The sequence below is a fragment of the Acartia tonsa genome, chromosome 2 (assembly GCF_053477335.1).
Source record: "Acartia tonsa isolate MP-2025a chromosome 2, ASM5347733v1, whole genome shotgun sequence".
NCBI lineage: Eukaryota > Metazoa > Arthropoda > Copepoda > Calanoida > Acartiidae > Acartia > Acartia tonsa.
The window spans coordinates 55,834,864-55,862,387 of record NC_137261.1 but is presented as its reverse complement, the minus strand read 5'-3'; the positions used below and the strand labels follow the sequence as shown (position 1 = coordinate 55,862,387).

The 27,524-nt window shown below is 33.1% G+C and overlaps 1 protein-coding gene across 1 annotated transcript in view; it reads right to left on the bottom strand.

The window, feature by feature from the left end:
* Positions 1 to 26,248, bottom strand: part of LOC145312206 (uncharacterized) — a 31,889-nt gene extending 5,641 nt beyond the window's left edge. The window contains exons 1-8 of the mRNA XM_080151419.1: positions 26,171 to 26,248; positions 25,309 to 25,370; positions 21,891 to 21,968; positions 2,650 to 2,804; positions 2,042 to 2,156; positions 1,443 to 1,570; positions 868 to 956; positions 102 to 213 (exon numbers count right to left, since the gene is read on the bottom strand). Coding sequence (XP_080007545.1) covers positions 102 to 213; positions 868 to 956; positions 1,443 to 1,570; positions 2,042 to 2,156; positions 2,650 to 2,804; positions 21,891 to 21,968; positions 25,309 to 25,344 — 713 coding nt within the window. The 5' untranslated portion in view covers positions 25,345 to 25,370; positions 26,171 to 26,248. The remainder of the gene's footprint in view (positions 1 to 101; positions 214 to 867; positions 957 to 1,442; positions 1,571 to 2,041; positions 2,157 to 2,649; positions 2,805 to 21,890; positions 21,969 to 25,308; positions 25,371 to 26,170) is intronic.
* Positions 26,249 to 27,524: the final 1,276 nt, after the last annotated feature.

Sequence of the window (27,524 nt, the reverse complement as noted above, 5' to 3'; positions counted from 1 at the left end):
CTCATGACTAAGAAAACGCGGTTGTAAAACTTTAAGTACCAGTGTAATTTACAATTCAATGTCCCCTCCCCCCTCCCTTAATCAATAAATAAGCTACGCACCTGCCCTCTGCGATCTTGAACTTTTGTTTGATGGACAAAATTTTGTCCTTCAGCTTCTCCTCTCTTTCCACGGCTTTCTCTGCAGACATCTCCAGCTGTTTCATGTTCTCACCTTAATATTAAATTTTTGGTCGAAAAAATTGGACACTATAGTTTCCTCTCTCTCCACAGGCCACCTCTGCAGACATCTCCAGCTGTTTCATGTTCTCACTTAGGTACAATAAGCTTAGTTAGTCAGGGATCTAAAGGGATAAGACAATAAATTGATGTACATACCTTATGATGATACACGAAAATACCCTTTCTGTAGATCCTAATTAATGGTTAAAACGTTTGAACACTCAAATTGATGAACCAGCTAATCAAAATTAAACTAAAGTCCACAAGGTTGTTAAGTCAACGAATAAGAAAACTGCTGTTATTTCATTAAAGTGGCGTCCTAATCGGGCTTCCAGGCAAAGGTCGTGATGTCAAAGGGTTGGTTGTATGTTGATTGTAACTTTATATAGTCTTTGCAAAGAGGAAAGTGCCTTAAAAATCAGCCATGTGACGTCATAAAAATGAAGAAGATCAGAGAAGAAGTGGGGAAAAAAACACTAAAAAAAGAGATGGATAATCGCTCATTTTTATGACGTCACATGGCTGATTTTTGAGACACTTTGTAAAGTTACAAAAAAACATCATTTCATAATTTAGAAAAAAACATAAAACTAAACCTTATGACTGGTTCTAATCGGATTCAAATCCAACCTGAAAATTCACTTACCGACCATTTGTAGTTCATCTTCGATGTTCTTGAGGTTCTTCTCAGCAAGTTCAGCTCTCTCAATAGCACGTCTCAACTCATCCTCCTGACATCATGTTAAATCCTTTATGTTAAACTATTTGTAGACAAAACAAGGATGATAACGTATAATAGTAGCGAAGCCTATTGCAATTTGATTCACTAATTTATAACCATCTTTTATTAAATTATACCCCCACCAAAAATGTTCTATCTTCTATGCCAATAAAATTTTCATCTTTTCCCAAACCCCCAAAAGTTTTATGATTTATAACATTAAAATTTTAATGATTCATAACCCAAAGTTCTATGCTTTTCCACTCAAAATTTTCATGAAGCCCCTCCCCAAAATTTTCGTTATACCCCACCTTCAAATTTACTTGATTATTATTCCTACCGCATCTCGAAATTTTCATGATTCCCAAACCCCCAGAAGATTTATTACTATCTCCCACCCCCAAACTTTTATTAGTCCCCAAACCCCAAACTTTTATGTATCCCTGCCCCAAACCCCAAATATTTCAATATTTTCAACCCAATGAAAGGATCTTCCCTGAACGCCAAGTTTTCTTGTGAGCTCATCCAGTTTCTGTTCATTATCTGAGGCCATCTTGGTGGTTTGTCTCAGGTTCTTGTCATACTCCTCAATGGTAACTTCGTTGTTCATACACTTGGACTCGTATACCTGCACACAAACAAATAATTAACAATGTATCGGACAGGGAGCGTTCCTTGAGTCATTTGTCTTGCTCTTTGTTAAAATTTCCTATGCCTTTTAAACCTTACTCCGCTGAATCAGAAAAGACGACATTTCCTCTAATTTCACCTCCGATATTGCGGCATTCATGTGCGAGAGTTTGTTGTTGTCTCCGCAAACGATACAAACAATGATGTTAAATTTTTATTTTTGGTGGCTTGGTTATTCTTACATTTTAATCTAAATGGATAAGAAAATGGCAGATTAATTGATGTTCATCTCAATGATGACACACAAAATCACTCAACTGAATCAACCAAGTAAATTTTACTAATGTCCCCAAAGTTGTTAAGCCAACAAATAAGAAAATGTTATTTTAAAACTTTGGGGACTAGTGTAAGAAACAGCCTATTGTCTCCTTGATTTGTTATCAGTTATAATAAACTGTACTTACTGTACCTTAACTTTCTTGAGGATATTGTCAGCTTCCTTGGATGTGACAGCAAGCTTGGTGATGGTGCCAGCCAGGTTCTCATCTGACTTCTTAGCCTCTTCTTCCATCAACATTATCCGTCTAAATAGATAGTTAGATAGATAGATAGATAGATAGATAGATAGATAGATAGATAGATAGATAGATAGATAGATAGATAGATAGATAGATAGATAGATAGATAGATAGATAGATAGATAGATAGATAGATAGATAGATAGATAGATAGATAGATAGATAGATAGATAGATAGATAGATAGATAGATAGATAGATAGATAGATAGATAGATAGATAGATAGATAGATAGATAGATAGATAGATAGATAGATAGATAGATAGATAGATAGTTAGATGTACCAGCTAGGTTCTCATCTGACTTCTTGGCTTCCTCTTCCATCAACTCTAGGCAAGGTGAAGGCACCATCCCATAGTAGTTTATAACCTTCCATGGACCTATAAGAAGGTTTACTGCAAAGGAGAATCATATCTGGTTTGCGGTTATCAAGTTCCTTTGGTATAGACAAACACACACACACTGATCCAGTTACTTTTTATTAGAATACAGTTTATACCTGGTAAGGGCGGCCACATCAGCCTCCACCTCCTTCAGGTTCTTCTCCTTCGACTCCAAGCTCTCAGTGGCCTTCGACAGCTTGTCATTTGTCTCGTCAAACTCAATCTCAAGGTTGTGAACCTTCTTGCCATAGTCACGGATGTCGGCGTCAGCCTAGGGTTGAAAAAAATAGTTATTCATCGCATCGTATTATAGTCAGGTTTCCGCGGATATCTAAATGAAAATCTATCAGATTAAAACCAGTTTTGTTAAACCAGCATGGCTGAATGCCCTGGATAACAAAACTGGTTTTAATTTTATGATTCTAATTTTAATATTCGTGCAAAATTGTCTCAAATACGATGCTAATAATTTTTCAGTATGGCTGAGAATCGGTTCTAATACAGCGAATATTAAAGCCATACTGGATTACAAAATAGAACGAAACTCGAACGATAAGAAAAAGGTCGACAAATTAATGTACATTCCCAATGATGAGATACAAAATTAACCATTTTTTTGTATATTATAATTATAAAATGTTGGGACATGTTGGGTCTCAAACAACGATTGAGACCAAAATTTTAAAGCTAATGAATAATTATTGTTTATAAATCTTTGGATACAATTAAAATTTCCAGTCCAAAAAATGTAATTTTATGAAAATCAAACACTTTTTCAAAGTCTAACTGACCAAAATATAACATGAAATAAATGAGCGTAATATGATTGGGATAAAAAAAATATACGTGGATATTATGACTGGAGAAAAGTTGTCGTCAATTTCGATTGCTTTCATGGAACTCATATATTGGTCACCTCGTCAACCAATAGGAGGGTAGGAAGTATTGCTATTTTTGCCTGCTGTGAGTTTCACTTTGTTGGAGAACATGAAATTCTTGTGTAACATCCAAGTGATTCGATTGTAAATCATTTAATTTGCTTTAGGTTGGAGAAATGTCTTTTTTTTAAATTCAGTTAGATACAAGTAGCTGTTAACACAGCAACCAACCCTTAGATTACACGATCTTTGTCTGAGAGTACTAACTAAGTTTGTATTGATTTGCGCCTGTTTATGATCCAAGGCATTCCCCTAAAATCTTTGGTCTTAGAATCGGGAAATAAATTTCATTGTTAAATTTTGAAATTCTCAATTGAAAATCATGTGTATTTATAGAATTGTAGTCCACTAAACAACTTCGAAAGAGGGATAATTTAAGATCCAATTTTGTACAGTATGTATTTTGTACATATGAATTTTCCTCAAGTTCTACAAACATTTTTATATAGGGATTTATTTGCTAAAGCAATGTTTTAGTGGTTTGTTGTGTTTTTAAAACTCAAGTACATTCTTGGTCTACTTGGTCGGTCGGTCATCTTAAAGTCATGTGCTAGAGTACAAAGGCTTCTTGAAACTTTTCAAAGATAAATCTGTGTTAGGTTCACACACACACACATTTACACAGACACACACACACACATTTACACACACACACACACACACACACATTTACACACACACACATTTACACAGACACACACACACACACACACAGACCCCCACAATACATGTATTGATAAAAGATGAATTTGTAAATTTTTCAATATTGTTGCAAAATTGTATTGAGGCCAATAGGACTGAGTTATAGTTCGAGAGAGAGGGGGGGAGGGAACGAGAGAAATAGAGAGAGAGAGAGAGAGAGAGAGAGAGAGAGAGAGAGAGAGAGAGAGGGGGGGGGAGAGAAAGAGAGAGAGAGAGAGAGAGAAAAATAGATAGATAGAGAGAGAGAGAGAGAGAGAGAGAGAGAGAGAGAGAGAGAGAGAGAGAGAGAGAGAGAGAGAGGGAGAGAGAGAGAGAGAGAGAGGGAGAGAGAGAGAGAGAGAGAAGGGGGAAAGAGGGAGTTACAAATATACATATTGCTTTCAACTTTTAGCTTCTACTTTATATATATGCTAAAAGGGGTAAAGGATACAATAAAAATTTATAAAGCATTCAATCCTTACATAAAAGTACCAGGAATTCTGTTTGTCTCTGTGTTTGTAGTTTAAAATCTCGCTAACCGTTGGTATCAATACTTTCTTTTTTTTAAGTAGTGAAGCTGCTCCATAATTTGATATTTACGTCCGTCCAACTGTACGTCTGTAAGAAAGAGTTATGGGGAAACAATACAAGATGGCCAGCTGGATTTTTTGTAAAGATAATTTTTACCAATTACAATCTACATGGTTCCATGTTTTTTTTTATGAGTGCCTGCTTTATAATTCACTTTATTCGTTGGTCAATCCACAATATTTTGTGCTTTAACTTTACAAAATGTTTAAAAAATCAGCCATGTAAAAATAAGGAATTATTCATTTTTAGGGGTTTTCTTTCCCACTTCTCCCTCATTTTTATGACGTCACTTGGCTGATTTTCGAGACACTTTTTAAAGTTACTTTTGACATTTTTGTTTTGTAATAATTTGCCCATGCCAATATTCCTAGCACACACATAAAGCTTTCTACCAAGCTCACAAAATACACAATTTTCTTATTTGTATATGTCAACAAAATATTTCTACTTACAATGGAGAGCTCAACAAATGTTCTTATTTTTAAAAGCGAAGCTTTTCTTTCATTAGGTTCAGTCCGTACGTCCGTCCGAGACGGATAGCTTTTATCGTTAAAATTGGGCATGTTAGAATTGTCCTATCGATTTCAATCTTTGTATGGTTTCACCTGTAGTAGTCAGATACTACTTAGAAAGCGTAACAACGTTATAATCATTACCAGAATGTCCGTACGTCCATTTTATTATCCAATTGTTCTGATTTTTGGTATAATGATTTCTGGGACAACTAAGCAAAAATATTATAAGCAAAGCAACTCTATAATTAAGTCCTAAAAATGTAAGTATGTCCATAAACATTATCCTGTATTTACTCACAATTTTGCTATGACTCTCATTCATTATACAGTTCTGACACTATACAAGAATTAATGTCCGTTTGTCCTACCCTTTCAGAGCTTCGCTTTTATGGATGTTGTCATCCTTGTTGCATTAAGTCATGCATATCATGTGAATAAATGCTAATTTGTTTGTCGAAATATTTTGAAAAGGAAAGCGTTTTTATATTTAGGGTCGGTCCGTCCGTAGTGGGTAACTATTTTTCTCAGGAACCTGAAGGGATAATACAATGGCAAGTAGATTGATCTACATTTCAAATGATGATACATTATTTCATCCCTTCTGTAGATTAAAATTAGTGGTTGAACGCTCAACTTTAAAATTCAACTAATCAAAATTCAAAGTCCCAAAAGTTATCGAGCCAACAAATAAAAAACGTTATGAAACAACTTTTGGGACTGGTGTAATAAATAGCCCATTGTTTCCTCTCTCTCTGATTTTTGTTATGTACTTTCATTCTGGTAACGATTGTGAATTGCTACGCTTTTTAAATCGTACCTAACTTTTGCAGGAATCACCATGAACAGTCGAAATCGGTAGGACAATTCTAAAAAGTCTAAATTAGCGAAAAAAGCTATCTGTTCCAGACGGACGGATGTACAGACGGACCGACCCTAATTATAGAAAAGCTTCGCTTTTAAAAATGTATTATGAATGTTCAATATTACATAATATTCTTTCCTTTATATTTTCACTAATGGAATCTGAAACATAATTAAGATGTTGCTCATCTATAATACAAAGTAGAACGATGTCTGTCCGTCTGTCTGTCCGTCTGTCCGTCTGTCCGTCTGTCTGTCCGTCTGAAGCTTAAGATCTCAGTAACCACTGAACCGATTGGGCTCTACTCTTCAGGGAATGTACCTACTGGTCCTGTGATGGTTTTAAGCTATTTTCTTGGGGGGTGGGACACCCCCACCCCCCCAAAAAATGAAAAATCCCCCCCCCAAAAAAAAATTTTTTTTTACTTTTTCTTTTTAAATCTAAAATACGAAAAATTAGGTTGATCAAACCTCTTGGGGCAAAGCCCCTAGAGGCTAGGGGCGAAGCCGCTAGTATTTCAAAAGGAAATACATTACATCCAATACATTTTTTCTATTAAAGAGAGAGAGAGAGAGGGAGAGAGAGAGAGAAAGAGAGAGAGAGAGAGAGAGAGAGAGAGAGAGAGAGAAAGAGAGAGAGAGAGAGATGAGAGATCTTACGCTCTAACAAATTGTAGATTAGAGTGCTTTGCTATTATGCTAGCAATGTTTTAGTTTCATTAAAGAAAGAAAACACTCGGATGTTTGTTGATCAGGAAAAAATAAACCAGCAATCAGCAGTTGCAAAAATCAGCAGCAATTGTTTTTTTTATTAAGTTAATGCATTAAATAATACTAGCGGCTACGCCCCTAGAAGTCTCGGCAACCCCAACTTACGATTCCAGTTTTAAAAGGAGAAAGGAAAAATTTTGGGGGATAATTTATTTTCTAGAAGTGATTTCTACAATCCCCCAAAATATTTAAAAAAAACCTTCCCTGGACCTATAAGAAGCTTCACTCTAAAGAAAAACCATATCGGTCCAGCGGTTAGCGAGATCTTTTGCTGCAACCAAAAAAAGCTTCCTACTTTATATAATAGGATATCTATTTTTGCGATTGCCTTATTATTTATAATTTTCAGTTTCTTTTCACCAATAAATATCAATATTATTAGTAGCAAACCTACTATATAATTGTTTGTCTCTTTCAATCCTTTCGTAAATTTAAGGGGTTGTTGATTATTATTATAATTACCATAAAGTAGTAAGGTTTTTTTGTCTGTAACTTATGATATCTTTACTAAACCTATTGAGTTAGGCATTTTGGGTAAGCTTTGCATATGTCGCAGGATGGTTTTAGACCATTTTATTTTCAGATTGAAGTCTTTGGATGATTTTATGTTTTTTTAGTGTCCTACCTCTTCTAATACAGAGCACCAAGATGCTAGAGGCGCATTAGCTAGTTATTTAATAAAATACATCTCTACAATACAAAAAGAAGTTCAAGTTTGACATCATTATTCTACAATATAAAAGTAAACAAACTAGGATGACACAATTCATAACAGCGAAGCTCTGAAACGGTAGGACAAACGAACATTAACACTTTTAGAGTGTTTGCAGAATATCATTTTTGCAAAACTGCTTGAATACAGGATACTGTATAAGAATATACTTACATTTTTAGGACTTGATTATATATTATAAGTACTTATAACATTGTACCTTGTTGTAATAGGAATCTGTATTTTAAAAAATCATATGAATAGAAAAATCATATCATTTAAAATTTGTTGTCAAAAAAGTAAAATGAGCATGATTTAAATTGACGTAAGGACTTTCTGGTATTGATTATAGATTCCTAAATCGTACCTCATTGTTATAGGAATCACTACGCAAATTTTTTAATCGATAGGACAATTGTAACATGTCCAAATTAACGAAAAGAGCCAACAGATCCGGACAAACGGACGTAGGGACTCGCCGACCCAATTTATAGAAAAAGCTTTGCTTTTAAAAAATGTGTTAAAACACATCATTTGTCATGTGACAGGTAGACACATCAAATTTAACAATTTCCATGAATAAGGTCAAATAAAGGCACAATTTTATTTTATTTTAAGTCTTATTTTTTGTTCTTTGCTGTTTATGTATTTGTCTTAACAAGTATGAAACGTTCTTTAAAGCCTCGCTAGATCAGAATATAAAAAATGTACAGTAGAAAAAAAGAGGTGAAATGTTTTACTGCCCGTCTGTATTTTTTTGTGTTTGTACTAAAAGGCACTCTTAACTTCTGAACTGATATGGTTCTTCTTTAGAGTAAAATTATTACAGTTACTTTTATCCTTGATAAAAGCTGAGAAAAGCACATTGATTCTCTTTGGACTTAAGAATCTTACCTAAAAATTAGCCATCTATCTTAAATAATGGTTTAGCAATTACGTTTTCCCCTAAAAGTATCTGATAGAAGAACATTTGAAATTATACATAAGCCTCACTACAAAAAAGAATAACACTATAGTTAACACAAGTGGCTACGCTTTTAGCATCTAGGAACTCAACGACGAAGGATGAACACTGAGCAGTATAATGGCCTTAAACCATGCCAAGACTTGAATCTAAAATTAAAATTCAGGACCTATATATGTGGAGCTTCCCTATAAAGGATATCTCACATAATAAGAGGTTTTGTTTCAGAGAATAGCTCTGCTCTGTAAAAAGTATAGCGGGCTAGCATCAATAAATTATGTTAAATAATGCTCACCACCGAGATACAACAGAGAGAGAGAGAGGGGACAATGGGATGTTTATTGCACATATCCACAAAGTTTTATAATAACGGTTTCTTATTCCTTGGCTTAACAACTTTGGGGTTGTTATCTAAAGAAGGGGCAATTTTGTGTATTAATATTAGGGATGTAAACAATTTATCGTCCATTGTTTTATCCCTCTAAATCCGTGTCACCACCAAAGAGTGACAGAAAAAGAAAAGTTGTCTAGAATAAAGTTTCATAGCTTCAGACAAAGTGTCAATAAAAACAGCTACAAATTCAAGAATTTAAAGGGGTAAAACATACTCATTATTATTGATAATACACAAAATTACCCTTTTTGTAGATTACAATCAGTGGTTGATACGTTCAAACTCAACTTTATGAACCATCTAATCAAAATTTAATAAAAGCCAACGAATAAGAGAACGTTATTATAAAACTTTGAGGACAAGTGTAATAAATAGGCGAATGTTCATTCCTTCTCTGTAAATATCAGACTAGGAGCTGTCAGGCTGCCCCCCCCCCCCCAAAAAAAAATAAAAATTAAACTAAAATTAAAAAAGGAAAGGTAGACTAACCCCCCTCCCTTCCCAATTTTTTTTATACTTTTTCTTTTTAATTCAAAAATACAAAACATTGAATTGATCAAACCCAGTTCATTACCTCTTGGGGCACAGCCCCTAGAGGCTAGGGGCGTGGCCGCTAGTACAATAAATAGATGTAATTTGAGATGATTATTCCTAAAATTACTTGGAGGGTAATATTAATAATTTATAAATAGGTTGGCCTTTTAAAAAACGAGAAAAAAATATGCGGAAGCGATGTTTTACCGTCTAAAATTATTTTAGAAAATGTCAGTTCCATACAATTAATACTTAACATTTCACATTTAGTATTTAAATAAATACTGTTATTTTATAAGCAAAATTTTAAAATCACTAAATTAAAAAAATAGAATATGATAGGGAGATGTGGAAAGTGTCATTGTGAAGTCATAAAAATACTTTTTTTAAAGGAAGGATGAGAGGAGACGTGAGAAAGGAACCCCCTAAAAAAGAGATAGTTATTTCGCGCATCGTATTAAAAACGGCTTAACGGATTAAAACAAGTTTTTTTAGCCCCCTGGTGCCGTTGGAACGGGCTAAAAAACTGGCTTTAATCTTATGATTGTACATTTTTATATTCGTAGAAAGCTGGATATAATACGATGCTAGAAATAGTTTTTTCGTATGGATGAGAACCGGTTCCTATCCACCGAATTCGAATGAATAAGAGAAAAAAAACTCTCTCTCATCTGTTGACTTCAAAACTCTGAGTGGTTCTTACTGCAAGTGTTAAACTATTCAAATAATAATTTTCATAATCAAAAGTGGGTAATTTTGTTAATAATCATTGAGGATGTACATCAATTCATCTTCCTTAGAAGAAATATGTAGAATAGATGTATAACCAGATAACTACCTGGATCCCCCTGATGGGGATCTTTTTCGTCTACTAGCAAATTGCTTTCTGTTCTAATGCAGCGACTTGGCTGGGCTAATATTTCCAACGCTGTTGGTTGATTTTTAAAGACCCAATTGAAAGTCGTCACTGGGTCCTCGGGATGGAAGAAAACAGTTATTTAACCCCTTCCCCATCTATTGTTTAACTGTAATGTCCATAGTCTTATCCCTTTGGTCCTTTTTTGTGTAAAAATGCTGTCAAATTGCAAAATCAACATCTTTATGGCTGGTTAAACTTTAAACAAATTAGAGGGGTTAAAATTTCGCAATTAAGATTTTTGCTTCATTAATTTTAAAATGATGTTGCAAGTTTTACCTTTACTAGATAATACCAGGGACAAGGGGCAGTCATTCTAATAGAAAATTTCCCCGCAACCCACTTGCTTCTCCCCCCCCCCCTTTCTTACCCACTTCCCTTAAGTTATAACACCAAACAAATTTTACTCCTAGAGGCGTAACACAAAATATTAAAGTTTTCAGCAATTTCAAATAAAATTATTTTGCTGAATCACAGCCCCTAGATATAACACATAGTTTTTAAAAATAAAGCTTTTATACACGTATGGTGTAAGGTTCCTAACGGATATTTCTAAATTTAAATTTTGATGTGTTAAAATCGCTCCATCGTCATGTTTAGACATGTTTTTTTGCTATATTTAATTCCAATTTGATAACATCAAATTAAAAACTAATTAAAGTTTTTTTTACACATTACTATTGTTTAATTTTTACCTTTTATGTTAAAACAAGGTATCAAAATCAGTGATATCTGCATAATAAAAAATTTAGTTGTTCAATTTCTAGTTAAATTTTCTGTTTTTTGAACGTTGTATCAAAATAGACACCATAATGCAAACTTATTTTGGTAATAATTATTTGAAATCAGCGTATTAAAAATAGATACATTTAAGGTATCTTAAGGGATAAGACAATGAACAATAAATAAATGTATACCTCTATTTATGATCATCAAAATTACCACTAAAGATTAAGATTATTGAGACAAATATTGAAAAAAGTACCCAAACTTTGAAGCCAACTAAAGAGAAGACATGTTTAAATTTTGGGCCTAGTATAATTTACAGTTAATTGTCTCCTGCCTCCCTGTTCTTAGCATAGGATAAGACAATGGCCAAAGAAGATTCACAAATTAATTTCTGTATATTACAATTAGAGGATGAAACGTTTGGACACTTAACTTAATGAACCAACTAATCAAAATTAAAAAACAGTCCCAAAATTTGTTAAACTAATGAATAAGAATAACGTTATAATAAAACTTTGGAGACTAGTGTAATGAACTGACTGATGTCCATTCCATCCCTGTATTAAACAGAGACTTGTTGTGTCTCACATTACAACTTTGCAAAATATATGAGATATGCCAAATTTATTTGCCTATTATAAGGCTGTTTCTTTTTAATGGCAACTGTACAACCCACTTTATCCTTCAGTCCGACCGTAATGATATAAGCTAAAACTCTATCTAAGTGTCTATTATTAGAGATAGACAGCTGATTTGTAAAAAAGAGACTTTAGCTTTTACTTATTAAATTTCTTGGTCCGTCGGTCTATCTGAATGCATTTGGATGATATGAAATTCTATAGAAATATGTAATTCTTTTTCTCGTATTCATTCGAAACCGTTTAATATCCGGTGGATTAGAACCGGTTGTCAGCCATACAAAAAAATTATGTCTAGCATCAACAAGTTTTCTACGAATATAAAATGTACAATAATAAGATTTTGTAGCCCGTACTTCGGCATCTCGGGGATAAAAAAAAACTGATTTTAATCTTACATTTGTACATTTCATATCCGCGGAAAGCTGTTTATAATACGATGCGAGAAATAACTATTCTGTCATTTTAAAAGATACATAGCTGATTAAAAAACATGCATTAAATATCTTAATCATTAAACTAAAGTAACAGGATGTTTGTCTGTGTGTCTGTACCGAAGGATCTCGCTAACCACTGAACCGATCGGGTTCTCCTTAACAGGGTAGCTTCTCATAGGTCCCGGGAAGGTTTATAACTATTTTCTTGGGGGGTGGGACACCCCCAACCCCCCCAAAAAATGAAAAATCCCCCCCCCCCAATTTTTAAAAAAATTCTTTTAAACCAAAAATAAAAATGAGGGGGGGGGGGGCAACCCCCCCCCCCCCAAAAAAAAAAAAATAAGAAATTTAATTATTAATTTCGACTCTCTCCTCCTCAAGTGCCCCTAGAGGCCTCTAGGGGGCGTAGCCGCTAGTTTCTTCATATTGCAGTTAATTGGAGTGTTTATGAGCTTCGTAAATTACAGAAGCAGTCATCCTTGTTTAATAGCTAAACTCTTAGCTTTAAATTTAAAGATGTAAAAGGTCATTTTAAAAAGTTACATCTTTTTTATTGTTTAGGAATGATCTTACATTTTACAATTATTTGAATGCATTTATTTTGATAATATTACTCAAGATACCTAATAATGAATTATAATTATATTTATGAGATCCTCTCTTACCTCGTAAGAGAGGGGTTCTCCTTCGATTTTTTAAGTGATCATCTAGATAATCCAGAACCTCATCTGCTTGTCATGGAATGTAATACTCTAACACCCAAGGATATTAGGTTTAGTAACATCCAACAGACAACAAATCCTTTGATTGCAAGACCTTTGTCTGAGAGTATCAACTATGCATGGTAATGAATTGCGCCTGTTTATGGGCCAAGGCTAATCGCGCATCTGACATAGTAAAAGTAGGAACCATTTTTAACGTCTTTTGTTATATTGAGGTTTGTCGGGTTGAGATTCGAACCTATCACCTCCAAGACGACGAGTGGATGTGCTACGTGTTGAGCCACGGTCGTTGGTATTTATGAGATTTCAAGGACTGGTTATTTTATTGCTGCGCAACTAGACCAAATCAGAGATCTAAAAATGTAAATCCTTAATAAAGATACACAAAATGACCCTTTCTGTAGATAACAATTAGTGATTGTAACGTTTGGATAGTCATCTTGATAAATTAACAAATCAAAATTCGAAGTTGTTAAGCTAACGAATAAAAAAACGGTATTATAAAACTTTGGGGACTGATATAATAATCAACCCCATGTCCCCCCTCTCCATAAGAACAAATGTAGCATTCCTAAACAGATGAAACATTTCTTCCTTAAATTCTTGTAGAAAGAATTAATTGCTGCTGATAATTAGGAATTTATGCATCTTGTTTTAAATTTAAATTTATTTTATCTTTTTATTAGCAGCTAATTAATAAGCCGAAAAGATGAAATTGGGTTTCATTTCTTATAAATTTTCAACAAAAAAATTTGTGCATTTATTATATTTATTTTTCAAGATGGAAGCTGAGGTGGATTTTTAAAAAACTTTTTGGCTCACAAAAATCAGTGAAAAATCCTCCAAATCGCATAAAAAATCTACGAAAAATAAACAAAATCTTATGTTAATAACTTTTTTATGATTTTATCAATTTTTTGTAGATTTTTTATGCGATTTTGAAGGATTTTTCACAAAATTGTTTAGCGAGCCTCACTGATTTAAGTGAGCCAGTGAGCCAAAAAAATTTAAGAATCCACCTCTGTTCTAAGTTTAGGGTATGTCTGTACATTGAGATTTTATCCCCAAACCAAGAAAAATTAGTAATAAAAAGCTCTGAAGTTCTTAGTTGTCACCCTTGTTAATGCTGTAGATTCATATTTTAGTGGCGAATCTTCTCTTATGTCCGTTATGCTTTAGGAAAAATTATATTCTATTTTTTTTCTATGTTCTTTGCTTTTAACATTCTTTGTTTTATTGTATTCCTCTCATTTTATAAATATTCTATTTGTGCTTTGCTGCTTATGTATGTTGTCATCCATGTTATTATATTACAGTAGCAAATTTGTAGAAAATGTTGTCCAAGCATATCTCATTAAATTTCTATTTTATATTAACCGTTAAAAATTTGATGTTGTTCTTGACATTTTTGTGTAGAGAATAATTTCACTAGCTCGTATATTCACCAGGTTTTGCAACTAAAATTTGTCATGCTGTATAGTTTATCAGGGAGGGAGGGTACATTGGGCTGTTTATTACACTAGTCCCCAAACTGTTCTTATAACTTTGGGGACTTCAATAGAATTTTGATTGGTTGGTTCATTAGGTTAAGTGTCCAACACTAATCTACAGAAGGAGTGATTTTGTGTATCAGCATTGGTGATGCACATCAATCTAAAGGTTATTATCTTATCCCTTTAGATCCCTGGTATTTTATAGGTCTTTGTAGCGAAGCAAATACAAGATTATTTAAAAAGAGCAGACAGCACATGCCCTGTAATTTTTTTTATATGCAGTTATTAAAAATAATGTTAGGTTTAGTAAAAATCGACATAAAGTTCACATAAAAATTCAATCACAGACCCCTCCCCCTAACATTCTGCTCTTACCCTCCTACATGCGGGTAGGGTTAGGGCATTGCTGCAAATTAGTCCTCAGAGTTTTATAAACAATTTTTCTCATTGGTTAGGCTAGAATATTTGGTTTGTTTAAGTTAACAGTTCCCAAGCATTTTCAACAAGAACAGGTAATTTGGTTTATTTTAATGGGGATATATTTATTTAATGACCGCTTACTGCCTTATAAAACAAGCGTCCTGCCTCAATAATCGGTTACATTAATAATTTATCGCTCACATTCATTTGCACCAAGATTCACTTGACTACCGCACGCCTATGACTAGATAGTTTAATTTTTCTTAGCTCAAAATGTCAGAGATTTATTAAAAATAAATCTTTTCTATAATTAGGGTAGGTCCAACCGTCCGTCCAAAACGGTTAGCTCTTTTCGAATCAAATTCAAATTTTGCATGATGATTGAACAGTTAGGTACTGTTTTAAAAGCGTGGTAACTCTATAATCGTTACCAGAATGTCCGTACGTTCATTTAGAAAATGTTGAATTTTATCTTTTTTGACATAATTTTTATGTGATATAATTATCCTATATAACTAATTTTTGAAATACTGATTCCTATGACAACAAAGTAAAATATCTTAAACAAAGCATTTTTATACTGATTTGATTTCTTTTAATACAAAAAAGTAAATTATTAAGAAAATAAGGTAAAAAACAAATGAAGAAATATTTGTATACCGTAAAAATAGTTTGAAAAGAAAGAATTTAAATGAATTTTTACATTACATGTAGTAAATTTTTAACATTAAAGAAACAATTTTAAAAGAGGAAATAATCAGGGATCTTAAGGGATAAGACAATGATTGATAAATTCTCAATGGTAATAACGAAAAAAATATTCTGTAATTTAAAATTATCGGTTGATATGTTTGAACACTAATAAGAGCTAACTATTCAAAATACATTAAAAGTATTCAAGGTAAATGAATAAAATAACTTGTTTAAAAAAAACATTGGGTACCAATTTGCTTTGCAGTCCATTGTCTCCTCCCTCTCTGGGAAATATAGTTGAAGTTTGAGGTTCGCGTGGACAGTTAAATTGCTCTTTCAAATTCCTTTATGTCAAGAACTGTCACATTTATGGTAGTCATTCGAAATAACAACAACAAAAAAGCCAAAAAGTAACATTTTTTGTATTTTGCTGATTAAAGCATGTTGTTTATAAACTGTTTTATTATTCTAAACTAGCGGATACGCCCCTAGAGGCTTCTAGGGACAAGTAAAATTGTTTCTTTTCAATCTATGTTAGATCTGCTGTTACACATATTTTTTGCCACTAGATGGTGTTAGTTATGTTTTTAGCTAATTGCCAAAATTTTCCAAAGGGCTGCGTTTTTAAAAGCGAAGCTTTTCTATAATTAGGGTCGGTCCGTCCGTCCGTCCGTCCGTAACGGATAGCTTTTTTCTTAATTTAGACATGTTAGAATTGTCCTATCGATTTCAAATTTTGCATGGTGATTCCTTTAGTAGTTAGGTACGATTTAGAAAGCGTAGCAACTCTATAATCATTACCAAAATGTCCGTACGTCCATTTTTAACATATTGATTTTTTTACTTTTTTAAATAGTTTTTTTCATTAATTAAGGCATGTTAGAATTGTCCTATCTATTTCAAATTTTGCATAGTGATTCCTGTAATAGTTAGGTACGAGTTAGAAAGCGTAGCAACTCTATAATCATTACCAGAATGTCCGTACGTCCATTTTAAACATGTTGTTTTTTTTGCATTTTTAACAACAAATTTGTATGTGACCTAATTATCCGATTGGTCTGATTTTTGGTATACTGATTCCTGGGACAACAAAGTACAATATTATAAGCGAAGCAACTCTATAATCAAGTCCTAAAAATGTAAGTATGTCCATAAACATTATCCTGTATCAAGCAGTTTTTCAACAAATTTACTTACATTTTTGCTTTGACTCTTATACATTCGCATTCTGATTATTTAGTTCTGACATTATACAAGTGTTAATGTCCGTTTGTCCTACCGTTTCAGAGCTTCGCTTTTATGGATGTTGTCATCCTTGTTATTTTATTTTTTATGGTTTCTCTTGGGAGGGTGGTAGTACCCCCTTCCAGAACCTATGAGAAGCTACACTGTAAAGTGCAGCGGTTAGCCAGATCCTTCGGTACAAACAAACAGAAAAATAGACGGACAGACATCATGTTACTTTAATATAAGGATTGAATAATATTTATAATAAATATTCATAAATAAACTTGCTATTTTTTTATTTTTGTAAGGACACCTCTTTTGTAATACATAGAAATAAATAACACAGAAGGAAACTTAAAGGAAACAAAATGTACACTGTAAAGCAGTAATCTTACAGTTTTGAAAAGTTATAAATCTTTAAACCGTTAAATCATTCCTAAATTTTAAAACCTTGATGTCCTATCCCTTCCCTAGATGCAAGGGGCGCACAATAACAAAAAGACAAGCTTCTAATAGGTCCACGGAAGGTTGATAACTTTTTTGAGTGAGAGTACCTCCACCCCTCCAAGAAAAATCAGCCCCTAAAAAATACCCCAAAACTTTTTTATACTTTTTTGTTTAGAGTGTAGGGTGGACTTTTCATGCACTATAGGCCTCTAGGGGTGTAGCCATTAGTAAACAAATAATGGACAAATACTTACTAGTCTCATAATACAAATTATGGGGAAATATGTTGATTGTTTTAAGGAAATAATTTAAGGAGAACATCCAAAAATAGCGAAGCAAAAATAAAACTATGAATGGAAAAATGGACACAGGAGATATAGAGCAGAGGTGGATTCTTAAAAAAAGTTTGCTCCACTAATCGCTTAGTGGGGCAAAATTGTTTTTGTGATAAATCCACCAAAACCACATTAAAAATCTAAAAAAAATAAACAAAATCATAGAAGGGTTATGAACATAAGATTTTATTTAATTTTTGTAGATTTTTTATGTGATAATGGAGGATTTTTCACGAAAACAATTTTGCCAATTTATACAAAAATTTTTCATCCATTGTCTTATCTTTCAAGTTTCTAACAGTCTAACCTAATATAAAACCTATAAATAAAAAATTTTTTTTAGCTATTATATAAAATTAATCAATTTGTGTTCTCGTATGCACATCCATATTGTTGTGCTTGAGTAATTAAACTTGACCGCTCAATTTTAGCCCTAGTTGCTCTTTCCTTCCTCCTCCCTCTCCCCACTCCCTCAACTCTCACCCCACCCCCTCTCTCTACCCACTCCCTCCACCCTTACCCTACTCCTTCTACCCTCACCCCACTCCCTCTACCCTCTCCATAACCTTTCTTCACTCTCTAACTCATTTTTTTCCAGTGACAGAGGGGACATTGAATTGTAAATCATACTAGTCCCCAAAGTTTATGAAAGTTTTTTGTTTGTTTGTCCGTTAGGATTTCTCTATCCACTGAACCGATAAGGTTATCTAGTTTGGGAAAGCTCTGTATAAGTTCTAGGATATTTCACTTTAAATCTAGGTATTTTTTAGGCTAATTTTCTCACCCCTTCTAAACCAAAGCCTCTAGATGCTAGGATAAGTATATTTTTAAACTAGTGATTTTTATCTATAAAAGGGGAAATTTAACATATCACCATTGGGGATGTACATCAATTTAGAGTCCATTGTTATGTCCCCTAAGATCCCAGTGTTGTCTTTCTCTTTCCCGTACATATATTTCTCACTTAAAACTCTCTTTTTAATCTTTTTTTTGAGTATTTCAAAGCCCAGTCGTTTAAGAACTTGCAAGGAAATGAAACTGGATGCGAAAAAGTGTGCCTTTATTTTCGAACAATTTTCAGACAATTGTACCAAAATGCCCACTCAATATAACATGTGGTATGTTGTATGAGCTCCCTGCCGTGTTGTCTGCCGTTTGGCGTCCAAGGAGGGGAGGATAGAGAAATGCATGTAGTAGCCCACCATGTTTATAGAAATATGTGAGATTAAAAATTCACTTTCCCCCCTTTTTTTATTTTTCGTAGGGAAAAACCATAAGAAAAAATCCAATAGACTATGTTAAAAAGCATATAATGTTATAAAATTTGCTATGATAACAAATTTGGTAGAAATGGATAAACACCGAAATGAGGACGTAATTTAAAGGCTGTCTTAAGAAAAGCTAAGGACAACTAATTACTTTGCGGAAATGAGATATACTTGTCTCTCTCTCTCTCTCTCTCTCTCTCTCTCTCTCTCTCTCTCTCTCTCTATCTATCTATCTCTCTCTCTCTCTCTCTCTCTCTCTCTCTCTCTCTCTCTCTCTCTCTCTCTCTCTCTCTCTCTCTCTCTCTCTCTCTCTCTCTCTCTCTCTCTCTCTTTGTCATATGTTTTTCTTGTCTATCTCTCTTACTCTCATTGTTGTTATTTATCTGATTTTTGGAATACTTCAATAAGGTAAAATGTTATAAGTGAAGCATTTTTATAATCAAGTCCTAAAAATGTATGCCTTTAAACAGTAACTTGTATTTAAGAGTTTTGCAACAAAGTTCCTTACTTTTTTGTTTAGACTTATTCATCAAAATTTTGCTTATTCTATTCTATCAACCTACATGTATTAATGTTTGTTTGTCCTACCGTTTCAGAGCTTCGTTTTTATGGATGTTCTCATTATTGTTTTTTTTTATAAATTCATTCTATGTCAGTGCCTGTGTCCATGAAATATGTCCTCTTCCGGCTACAAATATAATAAATTATCAAATGGGTCCATTCTCAGGAAGGAAGGGGACATTGAACTGTAAATTATACTGAGCTAGATCTTTAAATCGTTTAGTGGTGCACTAAATCGGGGCGATCCAGTTCACCCCGGTTTGGCGCGGCAATGACACTTGGTTTGCCCTTTCCATTTTGATTTAAAGATTGAAATATAATAATATCTAGGTGCGCCGAACTAGATCGCCCCAATTTAGCGCACCACTAAACGATTTAAAGATCCAGCTCAGGTACCCAAAGTTCTAAAAATGTACAATCATAAGATTAAAACCAGTTTTTTTAGCCCGTGCCTTCGGCACCTCGGGGCTAAAAAACTGATTTTAATCTTGTAATTGTTCATTCTATATCCGCGGAAAGCCATTTATAATACGATGAAAGAAATAACTATTAAAACAACAATATTGTCTACTACAGGTACAATTTTGTTTATTGTTATTTGGGGAAGTGTGTACATCAACTTATTGCCCATTGTCTTATCCCTAAAGATCCCTGGTACCTTCTAGTTTTTTTTCTTGTCTCTGCAAAATTTAAAATTTTGCTCACATGAGATTTATTATTATTTGTCATAATAGAATTAAGTGACTTTAAAAATTAAATTAGCAAGGACGATAAATGACGATGATAGCATAGAGATATAAAAAAATTAGGTAAATAATTCGTTATATGGTTTGAATATTATTTATATTATTCTCCTTTACAGTGAAGCTTCTTATAGATCCTGGGAAGGTTTTAAACTATTTTTGGGGAGGGTGTCTTCACCCCTATCACCCCAAAAAATATTTTTTTTACTCTTTTAATCTCAAATTTAAAATAGAATGAGGTCAACTTTTCCCCCTCCTACCTTAAGTGCACCTAAGGGCTTCTAGGGGGGGCGTAGCCGCTAGTAGTTCTTAAATCAATAATTTAGATAATTCGATTATTTTTAGGCTAAATTCAAACAGAAATCACCTTTCTAAATTGTATGGTAATAGTTCAACTTAAGTCTTAATCAAGTAAAAAATGTCAAACTCTAAAGGTTTAAATGATTTAAAATCGAATAATACGATTTTAAATTCCTTAATTCACGATCAAAGTTCTTTTTTACAGACGGACAGACGTGGGGGCTTAAAGCTTAGCTTTGCAAATCAGGAATGTTCAATTATTTCTCTAAAATAAATTTAAATATTCAGTTTTTCGTAGACAAAACAGCTGCTCTATAATTAAGGCATGTCCGTTCTACTGTATGAAACCGATTAACATCCGCTGGATTTGAAGTTGTTCTCAGCCTTGCTGAAAAATCATGTACAGCATCGTATTACAGACAATTATCCATGAATATTAAAATATCAATCATAATTTCAATTTGTGTTTTATTAACAATGTACATGGACGAAAAAAATTCCTGATGATGAGGGCAGTTTTGCCCTCGAAACGTTGAATAAATTTAAAAGTTTGATGCCTTGAGTTTTTCATTCTGAGGATTTTGCATGTTGGGTCCGTTAACCATTCGTCTTACTAATCATAAAATCAGGTTTGTTAGCCCGAGCCTACGGCCACTCCTCTTTTATATTTCATTTTAATATCTGTGGAAAGCTGTTTATAATACTATGCGATAAATAACTATTCTAAACTCTTAGAAACAATATATATTTATAAATATATAGATTGCTAACTAACCGTATCCAGTAAAAGTTAGATAAGTCTAAATTTATAGTATTTTAACGCGATAGTATATTTCACAAAATTCAAGTATGAAACAAATTCTTTTAAAACTATTAGAAAAGAGTTTTTAAAGAAAGCTTTTTTTGTCTTGAGAAAGGATCCCGCTAACCGCTGAGCCGATATGGTTCTTCTTTATAGTGAAGCTAATAATATGTCCAGGAAAGGTAAAAATACCCTTTCCCACACTAGTTTTTTTTACTTTTTCTTTTTAATACATAAATTCAAAATTCGGAGGGTGGGTTTGACTTTCCCTCTCATCTTAAGTGCCCTAGAGACTTCTAGCGGTGTAATTGCTAGTATGTATATAAAAAATCATGATTCTTATTTGGTTTAGATGTTTAGATATGCTTGAGATAAACATTTAAGAGGAAATTTTTAATCTATTTTTATTTATCGAATATTAAAGACCTTACATCTCCCAATACTCTGAAATAAATTTATTCTTATTTTGTTTTATTTTAGGTTAGGTAATTTTGCGTACTGGTTACCAGATCAGGAAAGGATACCGTAGGTATAAGCTCCGTAGGTTTAGTGCAACCCGTAGGGGTTAGATTTAAGTAAAAATTATACTTATAATTTTCAAATTATTTTAACAATAAATGGGAAACATGTTTTATGGAAAGGAATTAAAATAAATAATAACTTACCTGGTCCGCTAATCTGTTGCTCTCCTTTGTGGCGTTCTCGAACCTCGAGATTGTGGCGTACAGACCATCTGTCTCAGCCTAGTAGTAATAATTATATATAAACTCTGGATTATGGCGTACAGACCATCTGTCTCAGCCTAGTAGTAATAATTATATATAAACTCTGGATTATAGCGTACAGACCATCTGTCTCAGCCTAGTAATAATAATTATATATAAACTCTGGATTATAGCGTACAGACCATCTGTCTCAGCCTAGTAATAATAATTATATATAAACTCTGGATTATAGCGTACAGACCATCTGTCTCAGCCTAGTAATAATAATTATATATAAACTCTGGATTATGGCGTACAGACCATCTGTCTCAGCCTAGTAATAATAACTATATATAAACATCTGGATTATGGCGTACAGACCATCTGTCTCAGCCTAGTAATAATAATTATATATAAACCTCTGGATTATAACGTACAGACCATCTGTCTCAGCCTAGTAGTAATAATTATATATAAACTCTGGATTATGGCGTACAGGCCATCTGTCTCAGCCTAGTAGTAATAATTATATATAAAACTCTGGATTATAGCGTACAGACCATCTGTCTCAGCCTAGTAATAATAATTATATATAAACTCTGGATTATAGCGTACAGACCATCTGTCTCAGCCTAGTAATAATAACTATATATAAACCTCTGGATTATGGCGTACAGACCATCTGTCTCAGCCTAGTAATAATAATTATATATAAACTCTGGATTATGGCGTACAGACCATCTGTCTCAGCCTAGTAATAATAATTATATATAAACTCTGGATTATAGCGTACAGACCATCTGTCTCAGCCTAGTAATAATAATTATATATAAACTCTGGATTATAGCGTACAGACCATCTGTCTCAGCCTAGTAATAATAATTATATATAAACTCTGGATTATAGCGTACAGATCATTTTTCTTAGCCTAGTAATAATAATTATATATAAGCCTCTGGATTATAGCGTACAGACCATCTGTCTGAGCCTAGTAATAATAATTATATATAAACTCTGGATTATAGCGTACAGACCATCTGTCTCAGCCTAGTAATAATAACTATATATAAACTCTGGATTATGGCGTACAGACCATCTATCTCAGCCTAGTAATAATAACTATATATAAACATCTGGATTATGGCGTACAGATTATATGTCTAGTAATGATAATTATATATAAACCTCTGGATTATAGCGTACAGACCATCTGTCTCAGCCTAGTAATAATAATTATATATAAACCTCTGGGTTATAGCGTACAGACCATCTGTCTCAGCCTAGTAGTAATAATTATATATAAACCTCTGGATTATAGCGTACAGACCATCTGTCTCAGCCTAGTAGTAATAATTATATATAAACTCTGGATTATGGAGTACAGACCATCTGTCTCAGCCTAGTAATAATAATTATATATAAACTCTGGATTATGGCGTACAGACCATCTGTCTCAGCCTAGTAATAATAATTATATATAAACTCTGGATTATGGCGTACAGACCATCTGTCTCAGCCTAGTAATAATAATTATATATAAACTCTGGATTATGGCGTACAGACCATCTGTCTCAGCCTAGTAATAATAATTATATATAAACTCTGGATTATAGCGTACAGACCATCTGTCTCAGCCTAGTAATAATAATTATATATAAACTCTGGATTATAGCGTACAGACCATCTGTCTCAGCCTAGTAATAATAATTATATATAAACTCTGGATTATAGCGTACAGATCATTTTTCTTAGCCTAGTAATAATAATTATATATAAGCCTCTGGATTATAGCGTACAGACCATCTGTCTGAGCCTAGTAATAATAATTATATATAAACTCTGGATTATAGCGTACAGACCATCTGTCTCAGCCTAGTAATAATAACTATATATAAACTCTGGATTATGGCGTACAGACCATCTATCTCAGCCTAGTAATAATAACTATATATAAACATCTGGATTATGGCGTACAGATTATATGTCTAGTAATGATAATTATATATAAACCTCTGGATTATAGCGTACAGACCATCTGTCTCAGCCTAGTAATAATAATTATATATAAACCTCTGGGTTATAGCGTACAGACCATCTGTCTCAGCCTAGTAGTAATAATTATATATAAACCTCTGGATTATAGCGTACAGACCATCTGTCTCAGCCTAGTAGTAATAATTATATATAAACTCTGGATTATGGAGTACAGACCATCTGTCTCAGCCTAGTAATAATAATTATATATAAACTCTGGATTATGGCGTACAGACCATCTGTCTCAGCCTAGTAATAATAATTATATATAAACTCTGGATTATGGCGTACAGACCATCTGCCTCAGCCTAGTAATTATTATTTATAAATAAACTCTGGATTATAGCGTACAGACCATCTGTCTCAGCCTAGTAATAATAATTATATATAAACTCTGGATTATAGCGTACAGATCATTTTTCTTAGCCTAGTAATAATAATTATATATAAGCCTCTGGATTATAGCGTACAGACCATCTGTCTGAGCCTAGTAATAATAATTATATATAAACCTCTGGATTATGGCGTATAGACGTACAAAAAAACTAACCAATGAATCAGTGTTAGAAAAAGAAAGGATCTACTGCAGTTCACGGTAAAATATTGCTGGTAAGCAATATTTCCAAAAATCTATGAATTTTTAAGGCTGCTAGCTGCCAAACGGCTGAACGTACAGATCATACCCGCAACTGTTTTAAGCGGCATAAATAGGCCTACAAATAATCTGGAATAGCCATAAATCAATTATGCATAATTATCTCGCAGTGCAGAGTAATGCGCGAAAAAGACCTATTTTACGCGTTTTTTCTTTAGTGAAGCTTTCCCTGTGCATAGTTGGATCTTGAATATTCCAGATTATTTGTAGGCCTTCTTATGCCGCTTAAAATAGTGTGCGGGTATGATCTGTGCGTTCAGCCGTTTGGCAGCTAGCAGCCTTTAATATTCATAGATTTTTGGAAATATTGCTTACCAGCAATATTTTACCGTGAACTGCAGTAGATCCAAAAGAAAATTACTTCCTATCATTTAATTATTTTTTTCTTTCAAGTTTTAAGAACATTGAAATCCTTCAGAAGGTTGCAAACAAAATTATAAAAAAAAACGTTGCAATTTCAAAAGTATTCATGTAGTAGAGGGACAAAATGACTCAAAAATCAGCCACGTGATGTCATAAAAATTAGGGAGATGAGAGGAGAAGAAGGAAAGAAAACCCCTATAAAAGATATTGATAATCCCTTATTTTTATGACGTCACGACATCATGTGGCTTATTTTTGAGTCACTTTGTCCCCCTACATTCATATAAATTAATTTTAAAAACAATGTATGAAAAAAACTTGACAAACCTTCAAGCTCTGCATCTTCTTTCTGATGGCATCCATTTTAATATACTAATTATATTCACTACCTGAAAATTAAACAGTTTCAAATTAAATCCTAATAATAAAGTAACAGGATCTCTGTCTGTCTGCGTGAACTGATACGGTTCTTCTTTACAGTTTAGCTTCTTATAGGTCATGGGCAGGTTTATAACTATTTTGGTGCAGGGTAACACAAACTTCCCAAGAAAAATCGCCAAAATTAAAGAAAAATATAACACCGCCAAGCGGAATTTAAGATATTTTTTGTTGAAAACAGGTAATCTTAACATAGATGCAAAAGAAAACATTTTACGGGCCCCTAAATGGCCTCTAGGGGCGTATTTAGCCGCTTTATATTATAAAATAATCTAAAGTTATTGTTGGTTTAGACGCTATCTGATTTATACTCTTTTGGATGGTTGATAACAACGAAGGGCCAAAAGCACTACCTAAATTGAAAGTTTAAAAGTAATCAACCACTTTACTAAAGTCTAAACTACATTAATTGAATAATAATTCACAAAAGAGGGAGGGAACATCGGACTGTAAAATACAATTCTCCTCAAATATTTTTAAACGTTGGTATATTTATTGAATCTTAATTAGTAGGTTATGTACTAACATTTCAGGTTAACTATGTTTATAATCATTGGGGATGTACATCAGTTTGTCATCTATTGTATTATACTTTTAAATCCAAAAGATTTTTCAGGTTTTATTCTATTTTAAAGCATAATTTAATTAAGTATACAATGGCAAATTAATTAATTAAATTGATGTAATTATGATCAAAATCAATGATTAGCGGGAACTAAAGAAAAATTGCTAAAAACTGTGCTATTGTTACCTCCTCGCTTGCTGTCGTGGTCGAGTAGTTTCTTCGCTACTGCATTGTTCCGGTCAGCCTCTGACCCAAGCGTCAATTGACCCCCTCCCCCCATCCCTTCATCGCAAAAGCATTTCCCGCATTTTGCCCCCCCCCCCCTCCCTTCTTGCTAAACCACACACCCTTAAATGTGCGAAACAAAGGGGAAATCCCCAACAATTGACATGACAAGGAAAAATTCAGGAATTTACAGGGATAGGACAATGGGCGATAAAAATTATATATACAAAAATCCCTAATGATGATATATACAATTTTTTTTGTAGATTATTACATTACAAACTTGGAGACTGGAAGTTTGTACCGACCAATCAAGATTTTATAAAAGTACCCAAAGTTTTTAAATCAATGAATAAAAAAACAAGTTTATACAACTTTGGGTACCATTAAAATTTCAAATGTAATGTCCCTTCCTCCCAGGTAAAAACCTAATTTTCCCCGACACGACTGTGTTGTTTCCCCTAATCCTTTTTGTTTGTGCGCCAACTTGAAAAATTTGGCGGTGTGCGCGCTATGTTAGCGCATTATCTGGTGGCTGTATTAACAAATAAACACTCTTCGGGATATAACGGTGTTCCTTTAGTCTTGCTAAGCTAAATTTCCTACCACTACGGAGCAATCATTAACATTTGCCTAACCTACAATAATTAAAGTCTACTGTGAAAATACGACAAAACCCACTACTTCGTTTTCTTTTCATCATCAGATACTTTAAATTTTACAATTCTAAAATTATTTTTAAATATTGTAAGCTTTTAAATGCCAATTTATTTAGAATTTACTATTTTTTTGCAACATTAAGTAAACACACTATGAATATTGTTGTTCAATTTTTAAATGGGTGTGTAAATGTGAAAAAGATACGTTATTGATTTCTTTATTCTGGGGACTGAAAATAAAATATAATTGAAGAATAAATTCTATTAATATATAAAGGTCGTCTTAAATTTCTATTCGCCCAAAGAGAGCTATATTTGAAATCCTATTTGCAATATAATAAGAAAATGTAGGATGTAATTATAAGTAAATATATAAAAACAAGGATGACAACATCCATAAAAGCGAAGCTCTGATACGGTAAGACAAACAAACATTAACACTTGTAGAGTGTCAGAACTGAATATAAATGTATATTAATTGAAAAAAAGTAAGTCAATTTGTTGAAAAACTGTTTAAATATAAGACAATATTAAGGATATACTTACATTTTTAGGACTTTATTATAGAAATGCTTCGCTTATAACATTGTACTATGTTGTCCTATGAATCAGTACTCCAAAAAAAAGATAAGCAGGATTTTTATATCTATATAAAC